General features: G+C 40.1%; 1 protein-coding gene across 1 annotated transcript; it reads left to right on the forward strand.

Annotated features, from left to right (window-relative positions):
- The first annotated feature begins 4963 nt into the window (after positions 1-4963).
- METTL3 (methyltransferase 3, N6-adenosine-methyltransferase complex catalytic subunit) lies at positions 4964-17766 on the forward strand. The gene is made up of 11 exons (XM_004010362.6): positions 4964-5186; positions 12810-13027; positions 13123-13524; positions 14394-14569; positions 15134-15350; positions 15579-15766; positions 16140-16178; positions 16344-16452; positions 16590-16655; positions 16813-16925; positions 17535-17766. Exons 1-11 carry the CDS (start codon positions 5087-5089, stop codon positions 17644-17646), a joined length of 1740 nt encoding a protein of 579 aa, XP_004010411.2. The 5' UTR covers positions 4964-5086; the 3' UTR covers positions 17647-17766.
- The last annotated feature ends 120 nt before the right edge of the window (positions 17767-17886 follow it).

Raw genomic sequence — 17886 nt, forward strand, 5'->3', positions numbered from 1 at the left:
GTGGGATTCCATAAAGGGAAATGACTGACTAATGACACAAAGATATAGAAAGGGGAGGGGACATACAGTTCTCTTAAACTGAGCTTTTGTAATAACCATGCTGAAAGAAATTAACCGAATCTATACGATGACCTAAGGACAAATGGAGTTACCATGTAAAAACCTATATAAGGTACATCAAGTCCCCTTTGGCAGAAACAGATATGTGCTACTTCCAAGATGTCCCTTCAAGAAAGAACTGGCTACCTAGCTCCAAGAAACCTGGTTAGAGAATTCCATGGCAGTCCACTGGTTAGGACTCTGTGCTCTCTGCCAAGGGCCAGGTTTGATACCTGGTTGAAGGAACTAAAATCCCACAAGCTTCATGGAGTGACCAAAAAAAGGAGCCTGGACAGCCTCCAGTTGTCCTCCTCTCCAGCCCCTGGTCAAAGACTAAGCAAGGTGGTGGGTGGTATAGGCCTTAGCCATTGCCAGGGAACATGGGACTAATGAACAGTTCTTCCCATGAAACTCCCCAATGGTCTGTCAGCAACTATCACAGCTGCAGCATTGATAGCTTTGGACAGCTCTCCCAACCCAATTCCACTTTCTTCACCTCTCCTCCCCACTTCTTCTTCTTTTTTTTTTTTAACAAGTATTACTTCCCAATAAAACTTTTGCACTCCTGACTTTGTCTCAGTATCAGCTTCTCCCAGATTTCAACCTGTGTCACCCCTCAAAAAGGTCTCAATTCTATTGGCACATTTTCCACTCCTAGGATTCTGGTTTACTGTCCCTGGAACTTCTTAGTAAACATCTATCTCCTGATTCCCAGAAGAGACCTCACTCACATGACTTTCCCTCAGACCCAACTTTGACTTCCTTTTACATTTTCTTGTTTTTCTTAATGTTTAACAACAGATTTACTAACCCCAATGGACATTGTGCTTTTGATTATATAATTTTAAAATCTGAGTAAGGACGAAACTGAAGAAAGAAAACATTTGACCAAAGAACCAGTTAAGAAGTGTACTATTCGGTCAGTACTGTGGATGATTCAGTAATCCGTTGCTATGTAACAAACCATCCAAAACTTAGGGTCTTACAAATAATTATGTATTAGCTTGTGAGTCCATGGGTCTGAACAGGCTTCAACTAGGATGGCTTGTTTGTGTTCCAGGTGGTGAGGGCTGAGCTCACTCAGCAGCTTCAATTTAGGCCGGAGGATCCAAGATGGCCTCACTCACTTCTGGCCCCTCAGCTGAATGACTGGAATGCTGGAACCTCTCTCCTTAGAGTCTCATTCTCCAAGATCTCTTTTTGACATCTTTCAATCTCTAGAATTTCTCTCTCTCTTTTTTTCCCTCTCTTCTCCCTTTCCTTCTCCCTCTCTCTTCAAGTGGTTTAGCTATTAGGATAAATGGACTTGCATAAAGGCCTAGGTCTCTAAGATGACAAAAGCAGAAGCTGCAAGGCTTCTTAAGGGCTAGAATCTGAAGCTCAAAGAATACCATCTCTGCCACTTTCTCTTGGCCAAAGCTAGTCAGAAGGCCAGTTCAGATTCAAGAGAGGAAACAAGCTTTACCTCATTGGGAAGAGTGACAGTGGAGTCACACTTCATAAGCGTATGTGGGATGGGAGCCATTACTGTTGTGGCTCACTCTGAACACTCTACGCAGATTAGGAGATTACCAGAAAGTTAGGAGATGTAGTGCACGCAGCAATCATCTGCTCACAACTAGGCTTTCAGTCTTTGGACTAAAAGAGGTCTGGGTGAGAGTCAGTCCTCCTCTCTTTACTGCTCACAGTTGTATGCAGACTGGCTATAAGGGGGCCCAGATAAGAAAGCAGTGGTTTTCTTTTGAGCTGAAAACTGGTCCTGAGGCCTCTAGAAGAAAATCCCTCTATAAGCAGATCATGCTAAGTGGTCCTCTTGTGCTCCTAAAATTTGCCTGGTTTATTACTGTAATAGTTTAAAAAGTGAATGTTAAAGCAAAAACTTCTGGGAGCTCCCCTTAATTTGGCTGACTTTCAGGAGTACCTGTACTGCCACTTTGGCTTCCTCTGTAGGTGAGTGGAGGCAATTCAGGTCATGCGTATCCTGAATTCTACCAGAGCCTGAATCTCTTCCACTAAACAAATTCTTCCTTTCTTAGACAAAAATGCTTATAAGTTTAAGGGATGACCTGTGGAAATCTGTCTTTGAGATGAATCAACTCTCTTCAACTTCTGCAAAGCTATATCCTATACTGTCTTTCTCCCCCAGGACTATTTCATTTTACTGCTATAAAGTTACTATATATTTAATTTCTATGTGTTCAGGACCTTGAAAGAAACAATGATCTTACAGTAAGTGAGGGATTCAGATTTGTGAACAATTAACTCTAACAGTTCTCTAATATAGCAATAATGGGATTATCTTACTTTAGTAATAATACATGCGTCTAAACATAGGGTCACACAGAATATATCCTAAATGAGAGTGCAAAAGCATTTTTTATCAACTTTCTTGAGGGTCATTGTTAGAATCAGGTTTATTAAAGAAAGCAAAACCCCTTAGGTAGAGCAGTCCCTTAGAAGTAGGGACTGCTAAGCAGTCCCTCAGAAGTACTGATCAGCCAACTTCACCAAGAGTATTTCTGCTGAGTAAGATAGCATTTTTTCTTCTTTTTTTTTCAAGGCTGCACTGAGTCTTGGTTGCAGCATGCAGGCACTCTAGTTGCCGCATGTGGGTTTGGTTGCCCACAGTATGTGGGATCTTAGTTCACTAACCAGGGATCAAACCTGTGTCCCCTGCATTGGAAGGCCAATTCTTAACCATGGCTGTCATGGAAATCCCATTTTTCCTTCTAATTAAGTATAATCCTGAAAATTAAATGTCCAGAGATGCTCATATGAGCCCATATTCATTTCCGTGTCCTGCATTTTCAATGCTTAAAGGAACACAAGGCAAATTAGATTCAGAAAATGAGATGGAGATGAATATTTTGATCACTACTAAATCTGCACAGTACCTAGCACATAGTGGTCACTCAGTAAATATTTGCTGAATAAATGAATGAAACCACCACATTCCAATATATATACATCTTTCTTGTTAGTAGTCCCTCTTCATTTTCATCCCTTCCTTTCCATTACTATCCATAGATGGCTTCTGACTTAAAGATTCTATGGTGAAACTGTTACCATAGGCTACTAATCATTTCCCCTATCTCTAAACTTTTTTCCCCATCTCAATTCAACCAAAATATCAGCTCCCCTAAAATATTCCCTATATGCAACTTTTATTTTTATTTTAATTTTTTTTATATGCAACTTTTAAAATGTCCCCTGTTGTATTCTGAATAAATTGCAAGGTAACATGTACCTTTTGCAATCTAGCTTCAAATATGGAAACAAATATTCTCCCAAATTCCCAAACATAATTTTCTGTGTTCTAGCAAAATTAATCTGGTTCAACATGGTATGCACCAAGCTTTGCTACATCGAGTCTAGACCTTTGCTTTTATCATGTTCTTAGTCTGGAATTCTTTCTTACACTTCACCTACTTAAGTCCTATCTGTCATTTCAAGCCTGAATCTTGATGTCACCCTCTTTCCAATGCCATCTTGGATCATCTGGGCTTGGAGTGTCCTCCCTTCTTTGCAGTCACGTTTGTTTTTTAAGCCTATGTTCATGCTGCCTTATGTTGCAAATATGGTTCAATATCAGTAAAGGGAGTGGGGTTTGGCTCCTTTACCAGACCAGAGACTCTGAAAACAGGGGCCATGCCTTCTGAAGATGTTCTTTCTGGCAGTGTTTGGCATTCTGTGGAGTTGATAAAACAATGGTTCCCAAATACTTCCATTCAGAGGATCCCATTTAAAAAAAAAAAGTTTTTAAGTTTACTATACAGAGAATTTCACATACCAAACTGTTTGGCTCCGATGATTTTCTTAAACAACGTGTTCATGCCCACAATAAGAAACACAGCACAACCAGAACCCCAGAAGCCCCCTAGTACCCCCTCTGAGGAGTTGATCTTATTTTATTTATTAATTTAGCCTCCCCCCACCTAGCCCCCACCTTCCCCAACTTGTGGGATCTTAAGTCACCCCACCAGAGATCAAACAGGGTACTGGGCAGTGAAAGTGTGAACTCCTAACCACTGAACAGCCTGAGAGTTCCCTGAAGGCTCTACTTTAACGTGTTACATATACTTGTAGATTTGGTATAATAGTGAGAATATGTATATGTAATCTCTTTATCCAAACAGTCCATCCTAAAGGAGATCAGTCCTGGGTGTTCACTGGAAGGACTGATGTTGACGCTGAAACTCCAATACTTTGGCCACCTGATGCAAAGAGCTGACTCACTGGAAAATACCCTGATGCTGGGAAAGATTGAGGGCAGGAGGAGAAGGGGACGACAGAGGATGAGATGGTTGGATGGCATCATCGACTCTATGGACAAGGGTTTGGGTGGACTCCGGGAGTTGGTGATGGACAGGGAGGCCTGGCGTGCTGCCGTTCATGGGGTCGCAGAGCCGGACACGACTGAGCGACTGAACTGAATCTCTTCATAGTATCTCTGTTCCATCAGTCCTCTTCCCTAAAAGCATACGTAGTGGTGTATTTTTGTAAACAAGTGCACGGAAACATGAACTTACATCTTTAGTGGCAAAAGTATGTTAGTGTCAAACTGTCCAAAGGAATTAGTGATCCTTCATTTCAAAAACCGGGATTACACATGCGGCCCTACAGCGCCGCCTTAACGCACTCGGACTCATTTCCTAATACTTAACATGGCCGCATGCGCGGCTATAAGCAACATGGCAGCTTTGCCAGACACCAACACGGCAACCACAGCCTCAACGCACCCGGAAGCGCGAAAGAGCTCCTGTAAAAAACATATCCGCTATTCTGCCAACACTTATGGTGGCTCTCATTTCAGCTTCAAAGGGAGAGAAAAACCGGAAGTGACTTTCCCTCCATAGCATCTGCTGGGATCTCTTTCCGGCTAGCCTTGGGGTGTCCGCGTGAGAGTTAGGCAATTTCTTGAAACCAGAGCTGGGAAGCGCTAGTCCACCGTGCCTAGTTGGAGACGTGGCCGAGCCACGAGACTGAAATGTCGGACACGTGGAGCTCTATCCAGGCCCACAAAAAGCAGCTGGACTCACTGCGGGAGAGGCTGCAGCGGAGGCGGAAGCAGGACTCGGGGCACTTGGGTGAGGCGCGGGGTTGTTGGGGCCGATGATTAGCTAGAGAGGGCTGAAGGGAACCCTGGAGAAAAAAAGCTCCCGAGTTGGTGCCTTTCCTCAAACGTGTTTCTTTAACGCTTCATACATTGGTTCCGGTTCTCTTCCCCCTCAGCAGCACAGATGCTTCATCTTCCTGCAGGTAGTAGCGGTTTCTCAGCCTGGGCTCTGATTCCTCCAGTTCTCTTTCCCAGGTCGGAAGCTCCCTTCGCATCTCCGCGTCCCCCCATCTCGTTGACTTTTCTGAAGTCTACGGGAGCGTCCCGTTTGCTAGGCCTTTTAGCCGCTGTCCCTTGAAGCAGCAAGTCCCTTTTTATGGTTAACTCCCATAGCGCTTTGTTCTTCCCTTGGTTATAGCAATTGCTTTGTATTGCTCATTTCTTTGCGATTCTGGGCGCCGTGAGAACAAGTACTGAGCCTTTATCTCCACAGTGCCCAGTTCAGTGGTCCTCACAGAGTTGGCATTCAATGTTGCTAAATGAGTAGAGGAAGTAGCGTTGGTTTAGCCATTTACACACCGAGCAGGAATCTGAAAACATTTGTTTTGAAACTTTTTCTCCCCTCCTATTGACCCGTGTCACAGTCTTAAAACTTGAAGGAACCTCAAAAGATTTTCTACTCATACCACATCCCCTACACAAGCCCTGAATTATCTAAGGCAAATCAATTAAAGATCTGCAAGGATAATGAATACATACCACTCTTGTGGCAGCTTGCACTGTTTATCAGTATACTCGAGTCCATTTCTAAATCTTGTGTTGAAGTATATTAGGTCTCTGCACTTGTATTCTGGCCCTTGAAACTAAAAGATGTCTTGCCAGGACTCTTGCACCGTAATAAGTGCACATCTATCTAGTATCTACATGAGTCTAGTTAGACAAAAATTAGAGCACGTCCCTGCCCTCAAGGAGTTTAAAATGTAGTTGGGAATAAAGAAAAAGTCAGAAATACACGATAATATATGTAAAATGCCAAATGAATTAATTCCACAATGAGCACAGTGAAGGTAGAACTAACAAGAGTCAGTCTAGTCAGTGAAGACATCATGGAAGAGTTGACACTTGGAATTTGGTCTCAGCGGCTATATAGGACTTAAATAACTAAAGAGATGGTAAGAGGGCAGAGCAAGTAGAGGAAGAAGTGCAAGTCATAGTATCGAGTATTAATTAATAGAAATTCCACTTCACTTTTCCATGGTATTAACCACACTTTGGTATTAACCAAACTTTGTGCTGTATGCAAATCCAGCCACTAGAGTCTGGATACTTCATCAGGGTCCTTGCTGAGCATGTGTAATAATTTTGAAAGCAAGATCTGTTCTCCCTTGAACATAAATATTCTTTTTGGGGTATAAATATCTCTTGATTTGTATATCCACTTAATAAAATATGGGTAAGACTTTTAGTATAGCCAGTTGATATAGTTAAGATTCCTGTAAAATTGTTTTTGAGTTTGTGATTAAACATATATTACCTTCTAGCCCAGAGCTTTGACGGGCCTATTTGGTCTTTAGGGGATAAGTAGAGATGAAACACACAAATTAAGTCAGCCAGCCTATCACTGTTCTTCCATTCAGTTATTTTGGTTATTCAAAAGAATATGTTTCCTTAAGGGTTAGGATTCTTAGGAAAACATTGTGAAACACTCTCTTAACCAATTTGTCATGGAAAATATAACCAAAGGCTACATGAAAATTCACATCATTTAGTTCTTTTCTCACAGGAAATAAAAATGTTCTTACCACATCTATATTTTTATAGGGTTACCCAAATCTGATACTTAATTATTTACTGTTGAGCTCAATATTAAAAGACAAGGATATTTAAATAAACTAAAATGTATCCATGTCATTAATAAATGCAAAATATTATGAACAAAGAATCACTGGGAGACCTTTGTTAGCTTGGCATTTTTTTTTTTTTAGCTTGGCATTTTTTTTTTTTTTAGCTTGGCATTTTTAAGGTATAACTTTAAAAAAAATTGTGGCAAAAGTACACATACCATAAAATACAATCTAACCATTTAAAAATGTACAGTTGATAGTGAGATGTATATTCACATTATTGGGCAACCAGTCTCCGAAATTCTTTTGTCTTGCAAAACCAAAACTCACTATTCTCCCTTCATCCCAGGCCCTGGCAACCACCATTCTACCTTGTTTCTGTGTTTGACGACTCTAGATACCTTGTGAAAATGGAATCATGAAGTATTTGACTGATTTCCTTTAGCACATCCTCAAGGTTCATCCATGTTGTAGCACGTGTCATAATTTCCTTCTTTTTTAAAGCTGAATAATATTCCATTGTATGTATATACCACATTTTCTTGATCCATTTATCCATTGGTGGATACTTGAGGGTTGCTTCCACATTTTGGCTATTGTGAATAATGCTGCTGTGAACACGGGTGTAACAGGTTATTGCTTCAAGATTATGTTTTCAACTTTTTTGGACATATAACAGAAGTGGAATTGCTGGAGCATATGGTAATTCTATTTTCAATTTGCTTAGGAACTGTCGCACTGTTTTCCATAGAATAAAGTAGATTTCGGAAATGAAGATTATTACTTTCAGTAAATGTTTATTTCATTAATTGAAACAAAATAAACTTGGTGCAGCTTCAGTTCAGTTCAGTTCAGTCACTCAGTCGTGTCCGACTCTTTGTGACCCCATGAATTGCAGCACGCCAGGCCTCCCTATCCATCACCAACTCCCAGCGTTCACCCAAACTCATGTCCATCGAGTCGGTGATGCCATCCAGCCATCTCATCCTCAGTCGTCCCCTTCTCCTGCCCCCCAATCCCTCCCAGCATCAGAGTCTTTTCCAATGAGTCAACCCTTCGCATGAGGTGGCCAAAGTATTGGAGTTTCAGCTTTAGCATCAGTCCTTCCAAAGAACACCCAGGACTGATCTCCTTTAGAATGGACTAGTTGGATCTCCTTACAGTCCAAGGGAGTCTTCTCCAACACCGCAGTTCAAAAGCATCAATTCTTCACAGTCTAGCTCTCACATCCATACATGGTGTAGCTTAGCACATAGTGAATATGTGAACTGCTCAATGTATTTCATCAATGGAATTGAAGATGTGAATATGGATATTGACGTATTTTAGAGGTCAGCAAGTTCAGAGTCTGGCCACATTTTTATGTCTTCAAGCTAGTATTTTGTTTATCTTTAACTGAGCTCCTAAAACTCAAGTATTAAGTATTCCTTTGCTGAGCCCAACACATTACATTTTTCATTAGATTAGAAGCGGAGAATCAACATAGTTACCAGCATAATGGAAGTGCTCAATAAATGTACTGAATTAATAACGAATACTTTCTGAAGGAGTTGGAACTCAGGGATTCCTAATTGTTTTCTGCCCATAACCCATTTTAAGAATGATAAAGGGTTGGAGTCTTTCCCCCAGATTTGTGTATCTGTGCACAAATTTGTGTTTGACTTAAGGGAATTCAGAATGGCTCAAGCCCATCTATAAATAACAGTTACATTAATCAGCTGTTAATTTTGTTCCAAATATTAAATGTGAGCCGCCTCCTCCAAGTAACCTTAAAAGAGATATTTTCAGCTCCATGTCCTGAATGTGATGAAAAGAATACTCCCACGAGTTGTTACTAACATAAGGATTCATAACCAGAATCACAGAACTGTATTAAAACTTAAGTATTGGTCAGATTATCAAAAAGAAAAAAAAGTTTGTATCCAATTCTAGGGATTGAAAATATATGTTAAAGTGGTTCTTTATCGTAGAGTTCTTGCTGTAAGAAAAGGTCATTAAACATAATTCAAAGAACGTATAAATTTAGTTACCAAAGCAAAAATTGTAAGAAGAAATGTTTATATTACAGTTTTCATAGTATCAGTAGGTGAATTATAAAAAGTACATTTTCAACTTAATGACATTAACATCAGAACACAGTCAGTGCTTTTCCTCACAGATAATGTCTGCTAGGTGTTGAAAGTTTACATGAAAAAACATGTAGTATATTTTAGAAATAGCAGGTAATATTTGCATGAAAAGTTTGATAAACTAGTTGGTAGAAAATGAACATCTAGCCAAACATCTAACCAGCATTAACATCTAACCAAATTTATACATTGTTATTGTAAGTATGATAATAGGAGATGTAATAATGTCAAGTAGATTCTTTGAACTGTTAGATTTTGGACTTCATTTAAAATAAATTCAATCAACAAAATGTTTATCATGGAAATAATGTGGTATTATTGCATATTTAAGCCAAGCATCTCAAGAACCATTGTGGCAAAAAGGAAAGTAATGTGACAGTGAATAAGTGTGTTCCTGAACAGAATTTGGGTTAGATTATATTAACAAGAATGAAACACTGATTGAAATGTTGAAATTATCGAAAATGGTACTATTTACTTTAATCAGTGACAACACTTACCTTCTTTTAAGTCAGAAGGGCAAGAAACAGAAGGGCAAAATACACCAATTTAAGAGGTAATAGGTCTCCAAAGTGAAGTGAAGTCGCTCAGTCGTGTCCAACTCTTTGCGACCCCGTGGACTGTAGCCTACCAGGCTCCTTCATCCGTGGGATTCTCCAGGCAAGAATACTGGAGTAGGCTGCCATTTCCTTCTCCAGAGGATCTTCCCAACCCAGGGATCGAACCCGGGTCTCCCACATTGCAGGCAGACACTTTAACCTCTGAGCCACCAGGGAAGCCTAATAGGTCTCCAAAGAAGACATGCAAATGACCAACAGGTGTTTGAAAACTTGTTCAACATCACTAATCATCAGGGGAATGCAAATCATAACCATAATAAGATATCACCTCAAACTTGTTATTAAAAAAAAGAGAACAAGTGTTAGCAAGAAAAGGGAATTCTGATTCACCGATAGTGGGAATGTAACCTGGCATAGCCACTATGGAAAACAGTATGGACGTTCCTCAGTAAGTAAAAAAATAGAATTACCATATGATCCAGCAGTTTCACTTTTAGGAATTCAAAGGATTTGGAATAAGGATTTCAAGGAGATACCTGCACATCCACGCTCATTGTAGCATTATTTATATTCACATACAGCCAAGATAGGGAAGCAACCTAAACATCCATTGATGGATAAATGGATAAAGAAAACATGAAATATATATGCAATGGGATATTTTATAGCCAAAAGAAGGAGGAAATCCTGCCATTTGTGACAGCATGAGTGGATCTGGAGGACATTATGATAAGTGAACTAATTCAGATGCAAATACTGTATGGTCTCACTTAGATTGTATTTGACATGTGGAATCTAAAATAGTCAAAGTCATAGAAATAGAGTGGTGACTGCCAAGGCCTAGGGAAGCGGAAAAATGGAGAGGTGATACAGCAGGTACAGAATCTCAGTTATGCAAGATAAATAAGTTCTGGAGATCTCTTACACAGTGTATAGTGCCTATGGTTAACAGCACTGTGTTGTATACTTAACATTTTCTAAGGGGGTAGATCCTGTGTTAAGTTTGTCTTATCAGATACACAAAAATAATAAAAAAGGCAGCAGAAAGAAACTTTTGGGGAATGATAGATATGGTTATGGCCTTGGTGGTGGTGGTGATGATTTAATGAATATATACTGTCTCCAAACTCACTGAGTTGTATCTGTTAAATATATACAACTTTTTACATACTAATCATAATTAAGTGGTTAAAAAAAGACATAATAGAGATTGTCTATAAGGTGCTTAGGTCTTTATTAACAAAATAAAACTCATATTAATGGCAAAAGAATATTAATAGGTGCCTGGCAAATAATGTTTAAATATAAAGGGGGGATATAGATAATTTATATAGTTTATCTGAAATATTAAAATTTTAATACTACACAGCTCTTTCTTTTATCAAATTATTTATTTGGCTGTGCTGCTGGGTCTTAGTTATGGCACTTGGTATTTTCTTTCTTCCATGCGGCGTGTTGTAATATGTGGGATCTTTAGTTGTGGCATGCAAACTCTTAGTTGCAGGATGTGGGATATAGTTTCCTGACCAAGGACGGAACCGAGGCCCCCTGCATTGTTAGCATGGAGTCTTAGCTGCTGGAGCACCGTGGAAGTCCCTCAAACTCTTTAATACCTTATATAATTTGCTCCCTTTAGCATATATCATGAGTTAAAATGGCCAGTACATAATGTATAAAACTGTGCATGTAATGCCTGAAATCCTAATTTTAAAACACTTTGTATTTTTTCTGCTATAGGTTCATCATTAATTGTGCTAGGTTAGGTTACTTAATGAAATTTTTGGTTTCTTCTAAAGAAATTTTAAATTTGACTGATCTATTTAAATACTCAGAGTTTGAAACTAGTGTAAATTATAATTGGGGTATTTTTAGCTTAGATTTATTAGAATCTTTCAGTTGCAAGGGACTTGAGTAGTTACCAGTTCAGTCCTATTCAGTGTAACAATTGTGCCTGTAGTCTTCCAGATAAGCTAAATAGTAATTGTTGCTTAAATTTCTTATGTTATCTTTAGCTTAGATTGCTTGCTTTCAGACTTGCCCATCCAGACCTTCAAAGTGCTTCCATGATTTCTATGTGTACAATACCTCCTTGCCAAAACCAAAACAAGGAACTTGTTCTAGTCTGAGATTCAGCACAACATAAAAGAATCATCAGTGAGCAAGGTGAAAAAAATTCTGTCATTTAACGTTTTCAGCTAGTATGAAATTATGGAGTCTCACACATAGGGTATAACTTATTTTCCTAAAATGTAACTGTTTTGGTAAGGTGTTTGGTATAGTTTGACTTCATTTTCCTTGGAATTCTGAGCTAAATTTTTTGAAGTCAGTTCTATGAGTGGAAATTTCTAAGTAACCAAAATATCTCTAAATGTAAACTAGTGGCCACTTAGATAGTATTTAACAGAATTCCAGTATAGATCCTGAATGTTTAATATTTCACTTGTATTTTAAATAAATAATCACAGATATTAGGCTTTCCCAAAGGTAATATTTTGTCCTAATTTGAGTTTCTTAAATCTTATTAAGGTTATGATGGCTACCCAGCTTGTGACGTACTAGAGTAGGTTATAAGAATATAGTCAGGAACTATCATTGGTGACCAGGGCTTGAGCAGTTCTATAAAATTTTTGTGTTTGAGTTATAACCCCCAACACTGTCATTTTTTATACTCTCTGATGTCCAGCGGCCTTAATTCATTAAAACTCAAACTCAGTTCTTCAAAAAGATCTCATCACAGTTTAGGTTGGTGAAAATATTCTTGGCTTATAAATTCAAGTTGATTATATCAGTTGTCATTTAGCGTGACTGAAGGGAGGTGGTATGGACATTTAAATCTACCAAGATGCTAATTTATTTCCTGTGAAGCAGAGAAAGGAATGAAATTAGGAAATACTTCTCACCCAACATAGAAGGGGTAAGCAGATCCCAGAAAATTTACCTTGGCAAAGCAGTGAATGCTTGGGTGTGATTTAATAAAGGGTATTTAGTGCCAAATCTGGTCAGAGAATTTTCTGCATGAAATGAAAGGACTGTGTTGTAAATGCTGGAAATCTTAACTCCTGAGGAATGTGTAGATTGACAGTGGTTGCCTTTTTTCATTTTCACATCTCTTCACTCCTAGATCTTCGGAATCCAGAGGCAGCACTGTCTCCAACCTTCCGTAGCGACAGCCCAGTACCTGCTGCACCCACTTCTGGTGGCCCCAAGCCCAGTACAGCTTCAGCAGTTCCTGAACTAGCTACAGACCCTGAATTAGAGAAGAAGTTGCTACACCACCTCTCTGATCTGTCACTAACATTGCCCACTGATGCTGTGTCTATCCGTCTTGCCATCTCCACGGTAATGAATGATAAGACAAGGTTGAGAACTGCCACTGTTTTTCATCAGTTCGTGGTCAGGGTCTTAACACTTTCCCTCCTGCCTTCCTTCCTTAGCCAGATGCCCCTGCCACTCAGGATGGGGTAGAAAGCCTCCTACAGAAGTTTGCCGCTCAGGAGTTGATCGAAGTAAAGCGAAGTCTCCTACAAGACGATGCACATCCCACTCTTGTGACCTATGCTGATCATTCCAAGCTCTCCGCCATGATGGGTGCTGTGGCAGAAAAGAAGGGCCCTGGGGAGGTAGCAGGGACTATTGCAGGGCAGAAGCGGCGTGCAGAGCAGGACTCCACCACAGCAGCTGCCTTTACTAGCTCTTTGGCCTCTGGTCTGGCCTCTTCCACATCAGAAGTAGCCAAGGAGCCAAAGAAATCAAGAAAACATGCTGCCTCAGATGTTGATCTGGAGATAGAGAGCCTTCTTAACCAACAATCTACTAAGGAACAACAGAGCAAGAAGGTAGGGGTAGATAGAAGTGATTTCACACTTACACTTTGAATTTTAGCATTGGTTGAGAAGAATTTACCCCTAGGGGCAAAGAGCAGTTCTTAGAATTGAGGGTTTAGAGCAGTGGTTCTCAATAGAGGATGATATTACCCTCCCTCCTAACGCCCAGGGGATGTTTTGCAAAGTCTGGAGACGTTTTTGGTTGTCACAACACAGGAGTACTACAGTCACCTATTGGGTAGAGAGGCAAGGGATGCTGCACAGCATCCTACAATCTTAGTAGGATAACCCACAAAGAATTATCTGGCCAAAAACATCAGTGCACCAAATGCTGAGAACTCTGATTTAGAAAACCTTTTTCACTGGTTCTGTGTGGAAGAATATTTTGGACCCACATGAATTAGCCATTTCCTATTTCTAGCTGTATAAATTTGAATAGTTAACTTCTCTTGATGCTTAGTCTTCTCATTTGTGAGACTAATTAGAGTACCGCCTCTCACCTGTCCCCACCACCCACCCACCATGTAGAATTGTTGCCTAGGCTCTGAACCAAACAGTAAAGTGCTTATCAGCACTGTGTCTTGGCTTCAGTACGTATTAAATATAAGTGGTTTTGGCTGGAAAGAATGCTTTCTTGGGGAGGGGAGTTTAGCTTAATGCTTAGCAGCAGGAACTGGTCTGCATATATTTTAATTTCATCCCAAGTGCAGATTTGTGAGAAAGGACTAAATCCATGAAAAATCTCTTCTGGGTTTTCTCATATTAATGTAGTTTATTGACCCCTCATAGGACATTGATGTCAAGTAGAATTTGCAGAGGTGGTTTAAGGGCGAATTTTATCTACAAACCCTTTCCAGACAAAGGTTTCTTCTATCACCCAGGTTAGTCAGGAGATCCTAGAGTTACTAAATACTACAACAGCCAAGGAACAATCCATTGTTGAAAAGTTTCGCTCACGAGGTCGGGCTCAAGTTCAAGAGTTCTGTGACTATGGAACCAAGGAGGAGTGTATGAAAGCCAGTGATGCTGACCGGCCCTGTCGAAAGCTGCACTTCAGGTCTTTTGAGGGGAAGAGGGTTGGCTGGGTCTCCTAGAAGCAGTCATTTTTTAAGCACGGTCCTTCCACTCATTGGGTTTGTCTTTAATGCTGTTATTAAGTGCTTTTAATATGGTTTGTCTAAGACTTCGAGATTCTGAAGGTACACTTTCAGAAGTAGTGTTCTATGGGAGGGAATACAGGCTGCATTCTCCAAAAGATAGGAGATTAAAAAAAAAAAATTGCTCTTTTCTTGCAATAGCAGGATATCTCTGTCTTTGATCCCCAGTGAAAGTTAAAGTTCTCTGGAAGGACAGTCTTCGGAGAAACAAGAACCTGGCCTCTTAGGTCAGAGCTTTATTCCTGTCATAAGGAAGTTAAGTTTTTGCTCAGAGAGGAATTAAAAAACATTTCTTTATTGTAAATTACAGATTTTAATATCACCTGCTTTCCTTATCTGAAAACTCTTAGAGGAAGCTCTGATGATAGTGAAAGATCTGCAAATTTTGCAACAGTTTTTTTTGCAACTGGGGGATCTAACTGGAATACCATGTTGATTCCAACTGTCCCTTACTATTTCCCCAGACGGATCATCAATAAACACACTGATGAGTCATTAGGAGACTGCTCTTTCCTTAACACATGTTTCCACATGGATACCTGCAAATATGTTCACTATGAAATTGATGCTTGCATGGATTCTGAGGCTCCTGGAAGCAAAGACCATACACCAAGCCAAGAGCTTGCCCTTACACAGAGCGTTGGAGGTGACTCCAATGCAGATCGACTCTTCCCACCTCAGGTACCTGTCTGCTCAGAAAACTTAACCTCAACTTAAGGACCTTTATCTCAGTAGAGCAGCCATACATGTAGGAAAGCAAGGCATAATCAGCAATCTCCCTTGCTGATTGGGAATGGAGCGGGATATATAGCATATGAGGGAACAGGAAAATCCAATGGAAAAAGAGGGACTGGGGCCATGAATCGGAGAGTGAAGGAAGGGAAGATGACCAAATACCACCTCATGCAGTGGATCTGTTGTGATATCCGCTACCTGGACGTCAGTATCTTGGGCAAGTTTGCAGTTGTGATGGCTGACCCACCCTGGGATATTCACATGGAGCTGCCCTATGGGACCCTGACAGATGATGAGATGCGCAGGCTCAACATACCAGTACTGCAGGATGATGGCTTTCTCTTCCTCTGGGTCACAGGCAGGTAATGCAGTTCAAAGATATGTAGGTATGGGCAGATATAGTACAGAGTGAGTACTGGGTGGGGATAAAATCTTGGGTTTTTCTAGCTCTATTAAACTTATGACTCAGTCAGCCTTTCTTACCTACTGAGATCTGATGCCTGTTTATAACACAAATGATACCATGAATTCTGTTTACATTTGTTTCTTGTGAAAGGTAAGACCATTGAGAATAGATTCTGTGTTTTGCCTTTTCATTCTTAGATCCATCCTCTTGCCCCAATGGTGTCTTGCATGTAAATGTTCACTGAATGTCTATTGAAAACAACACATATATCTTGAAGGGAGAAAAAATACTGGCATGGAAGTAGCTGTTTAACCCTTATTTCTTTCCAGGGCCATGGAGTTGGGCAGAGAATGTCTGAACCTCTGGGGGTAAGTAGCCATCACTGTTGTTTTCTTCTGAGGGAAATATGTAGTTGATAGGGTTTCTTTCTTCCAGAGTATACTGTGATTTCTTGCCTCTGTAGAGTAGATGGTATCATCCTTAAACTGTGAAAGCCTGATTAAAGTTCTGATTCTTTTTCTTATATCCCACAGTTATGAACGGGTAGATGAAATTATCTGGGTGAAGACAAATCAACTGCAGCGCATCATTCGAACAGGCCGCACAGGTCACTGGTTGAACCATGGGAAGGAACACTGCTTGGTGAGCAGTAGTGGGGCCCAATACATTAGATGGAGCAAAAACAGGAATTGTTTGATTTCTTATTGAGAAACAGTTCAAATACTGGGGTTTCATAAAACTTTCATAAATTTTTCATCATTCTGTTCTCTGGTGAGCAGGTTGGTGTCAAAGGAAATCCCCAAGGCTTCAACCAGGGTCTGGATTGTGATGTGATCGTAGCTGAGGTATGTGCTTTCCCCAGGCATCCAAAGAGCCACATTTTAAATCAGTTATTCTATATTCTTATCCCAGGTTTTCTCATTGGGATCATAAACATAAGTGGAAAGGGCTAGAATTGTGATCTTGGGTAACTTAAAAGTAGCTAGAGCTTTTATTTCCTAGGTTCGTTCCACTAGTCATAAACCAGATGAAATCTATGGCATGATTGAAAGACTGTCCCCTGGCACTCGCAAGATTGAGTTATTTGGACGACCACACAATGTGCAACCCAACTGGTAAGGAGACCAGAGAACATGCTAGCCCCCAAGGGCACAACTGTTTATGGTCAAATATATAAGTTAGTAGAGCGTCACCTCACTTCCACTAGTCTGTAAATGGGCTTCAGAGGATTCTTAAGCAACCAACATTCACTGGAAAACCAACAGGTTTTTAAGATTTAAACACTGCTCTTAAGGTCTCCACCCCTAAAGCTCTTCATTATTCTACTGGATGTACTGAATCTGCCCCCTGGTGGTTACTGAGAACCTATTTAATCTGTCAACAATTTTAGTCTTTCATCCTGTAGGTAGAACTTTAAAAGATATGCTGCTAGCATGTCACTCATCCAGAGTAGTCACTGGCAGCATAGCTTTGTGATGTAGGCCTGGTTAGCTGTAAATTATTAACCCTTAATTAGTACAGATCCAGCCTCTTTTAACATCGGAATCTGCCCAATTTCTTACCAGCCTTAGTACCATGTACTATCTTTATAAAAGAACTGGCACAGATATTCAGATGCCTATTGAGATGATAGGCAGACTTAATGAAAAGAACACATCTTTTAACAATATTAAGCCTTTAAATTCCAGGATTTTTGGCTTGCCCCGTCTTTCCCCTTGCTTCAGGATCACCCTTGGAAACCAATTGGATGGGATCCACCTACTAGACCCAGATGTGGTTGCCCGGTTCAAGCAAAGATATCCAGATGGTATCATCTCTAAACCTAAGAATCTATAGAAGTACTTCTGAACCTAAGCATCCATAGCCATGGCTCTACAGGCTGTACCTGAAGAGTAATGTTTGTACAATAGCTTTTTTCCCCCCTTATTTAAATAAAAGTTTGTATTGTAGTTGGGATTTCGAGGTCAAGTTCTGGCTCTGCCACTTAAGAGTGTGTGATCTTGTGTAACTCAACTTAGTATGATTGCTTATAAATGTAAACTGGGAACGTAACTGGGAATGTTAGGTAACTGGGAA

The sequence above is a fragment of the Ovis aries genome, chromosome 7, assembly GCF_016772045.2.
Source record: "Ovis aries strain OAR_USU_Benz2616 breed Rambouillet chromosome 7, ARS-UI_Ramb_v3.0, whole genome shotgun sequence".
NCBI lineage: Eukaryota > Metazoa > Chordata > Mammalia > Artiodactyla > Bovidae > Ovis > Ovis aries.

What these genes read in the sequence shown, in the direction of transcription:
- METTL3 (XM_004010362.6), top strand. Translation starts at nt 5,087, where the DNA reads ATGTCGGACACGTGGAGCTCTATCCAGGCCCACAAAAAGCAGCTGGAC. An exon ending in GCAGGACTCGGGGCACTTGG is followed by an intron (nt 5,187 to 12,809) that starts GTGAGGCGCGGG and finishes CTTCACTCCTAG; the next exon opens with ATCTTCGGAATCCAGAGGCA. An exon ending in ATGGGAAGGAACACTGCTTG is followed by an intron (nt 16,453 to 16,589) that starts GTGAGCAGTAGT and finishes TCTGGTGAGCAG; the next exon opens with GTTGGTGTCAAAGGAAATCC.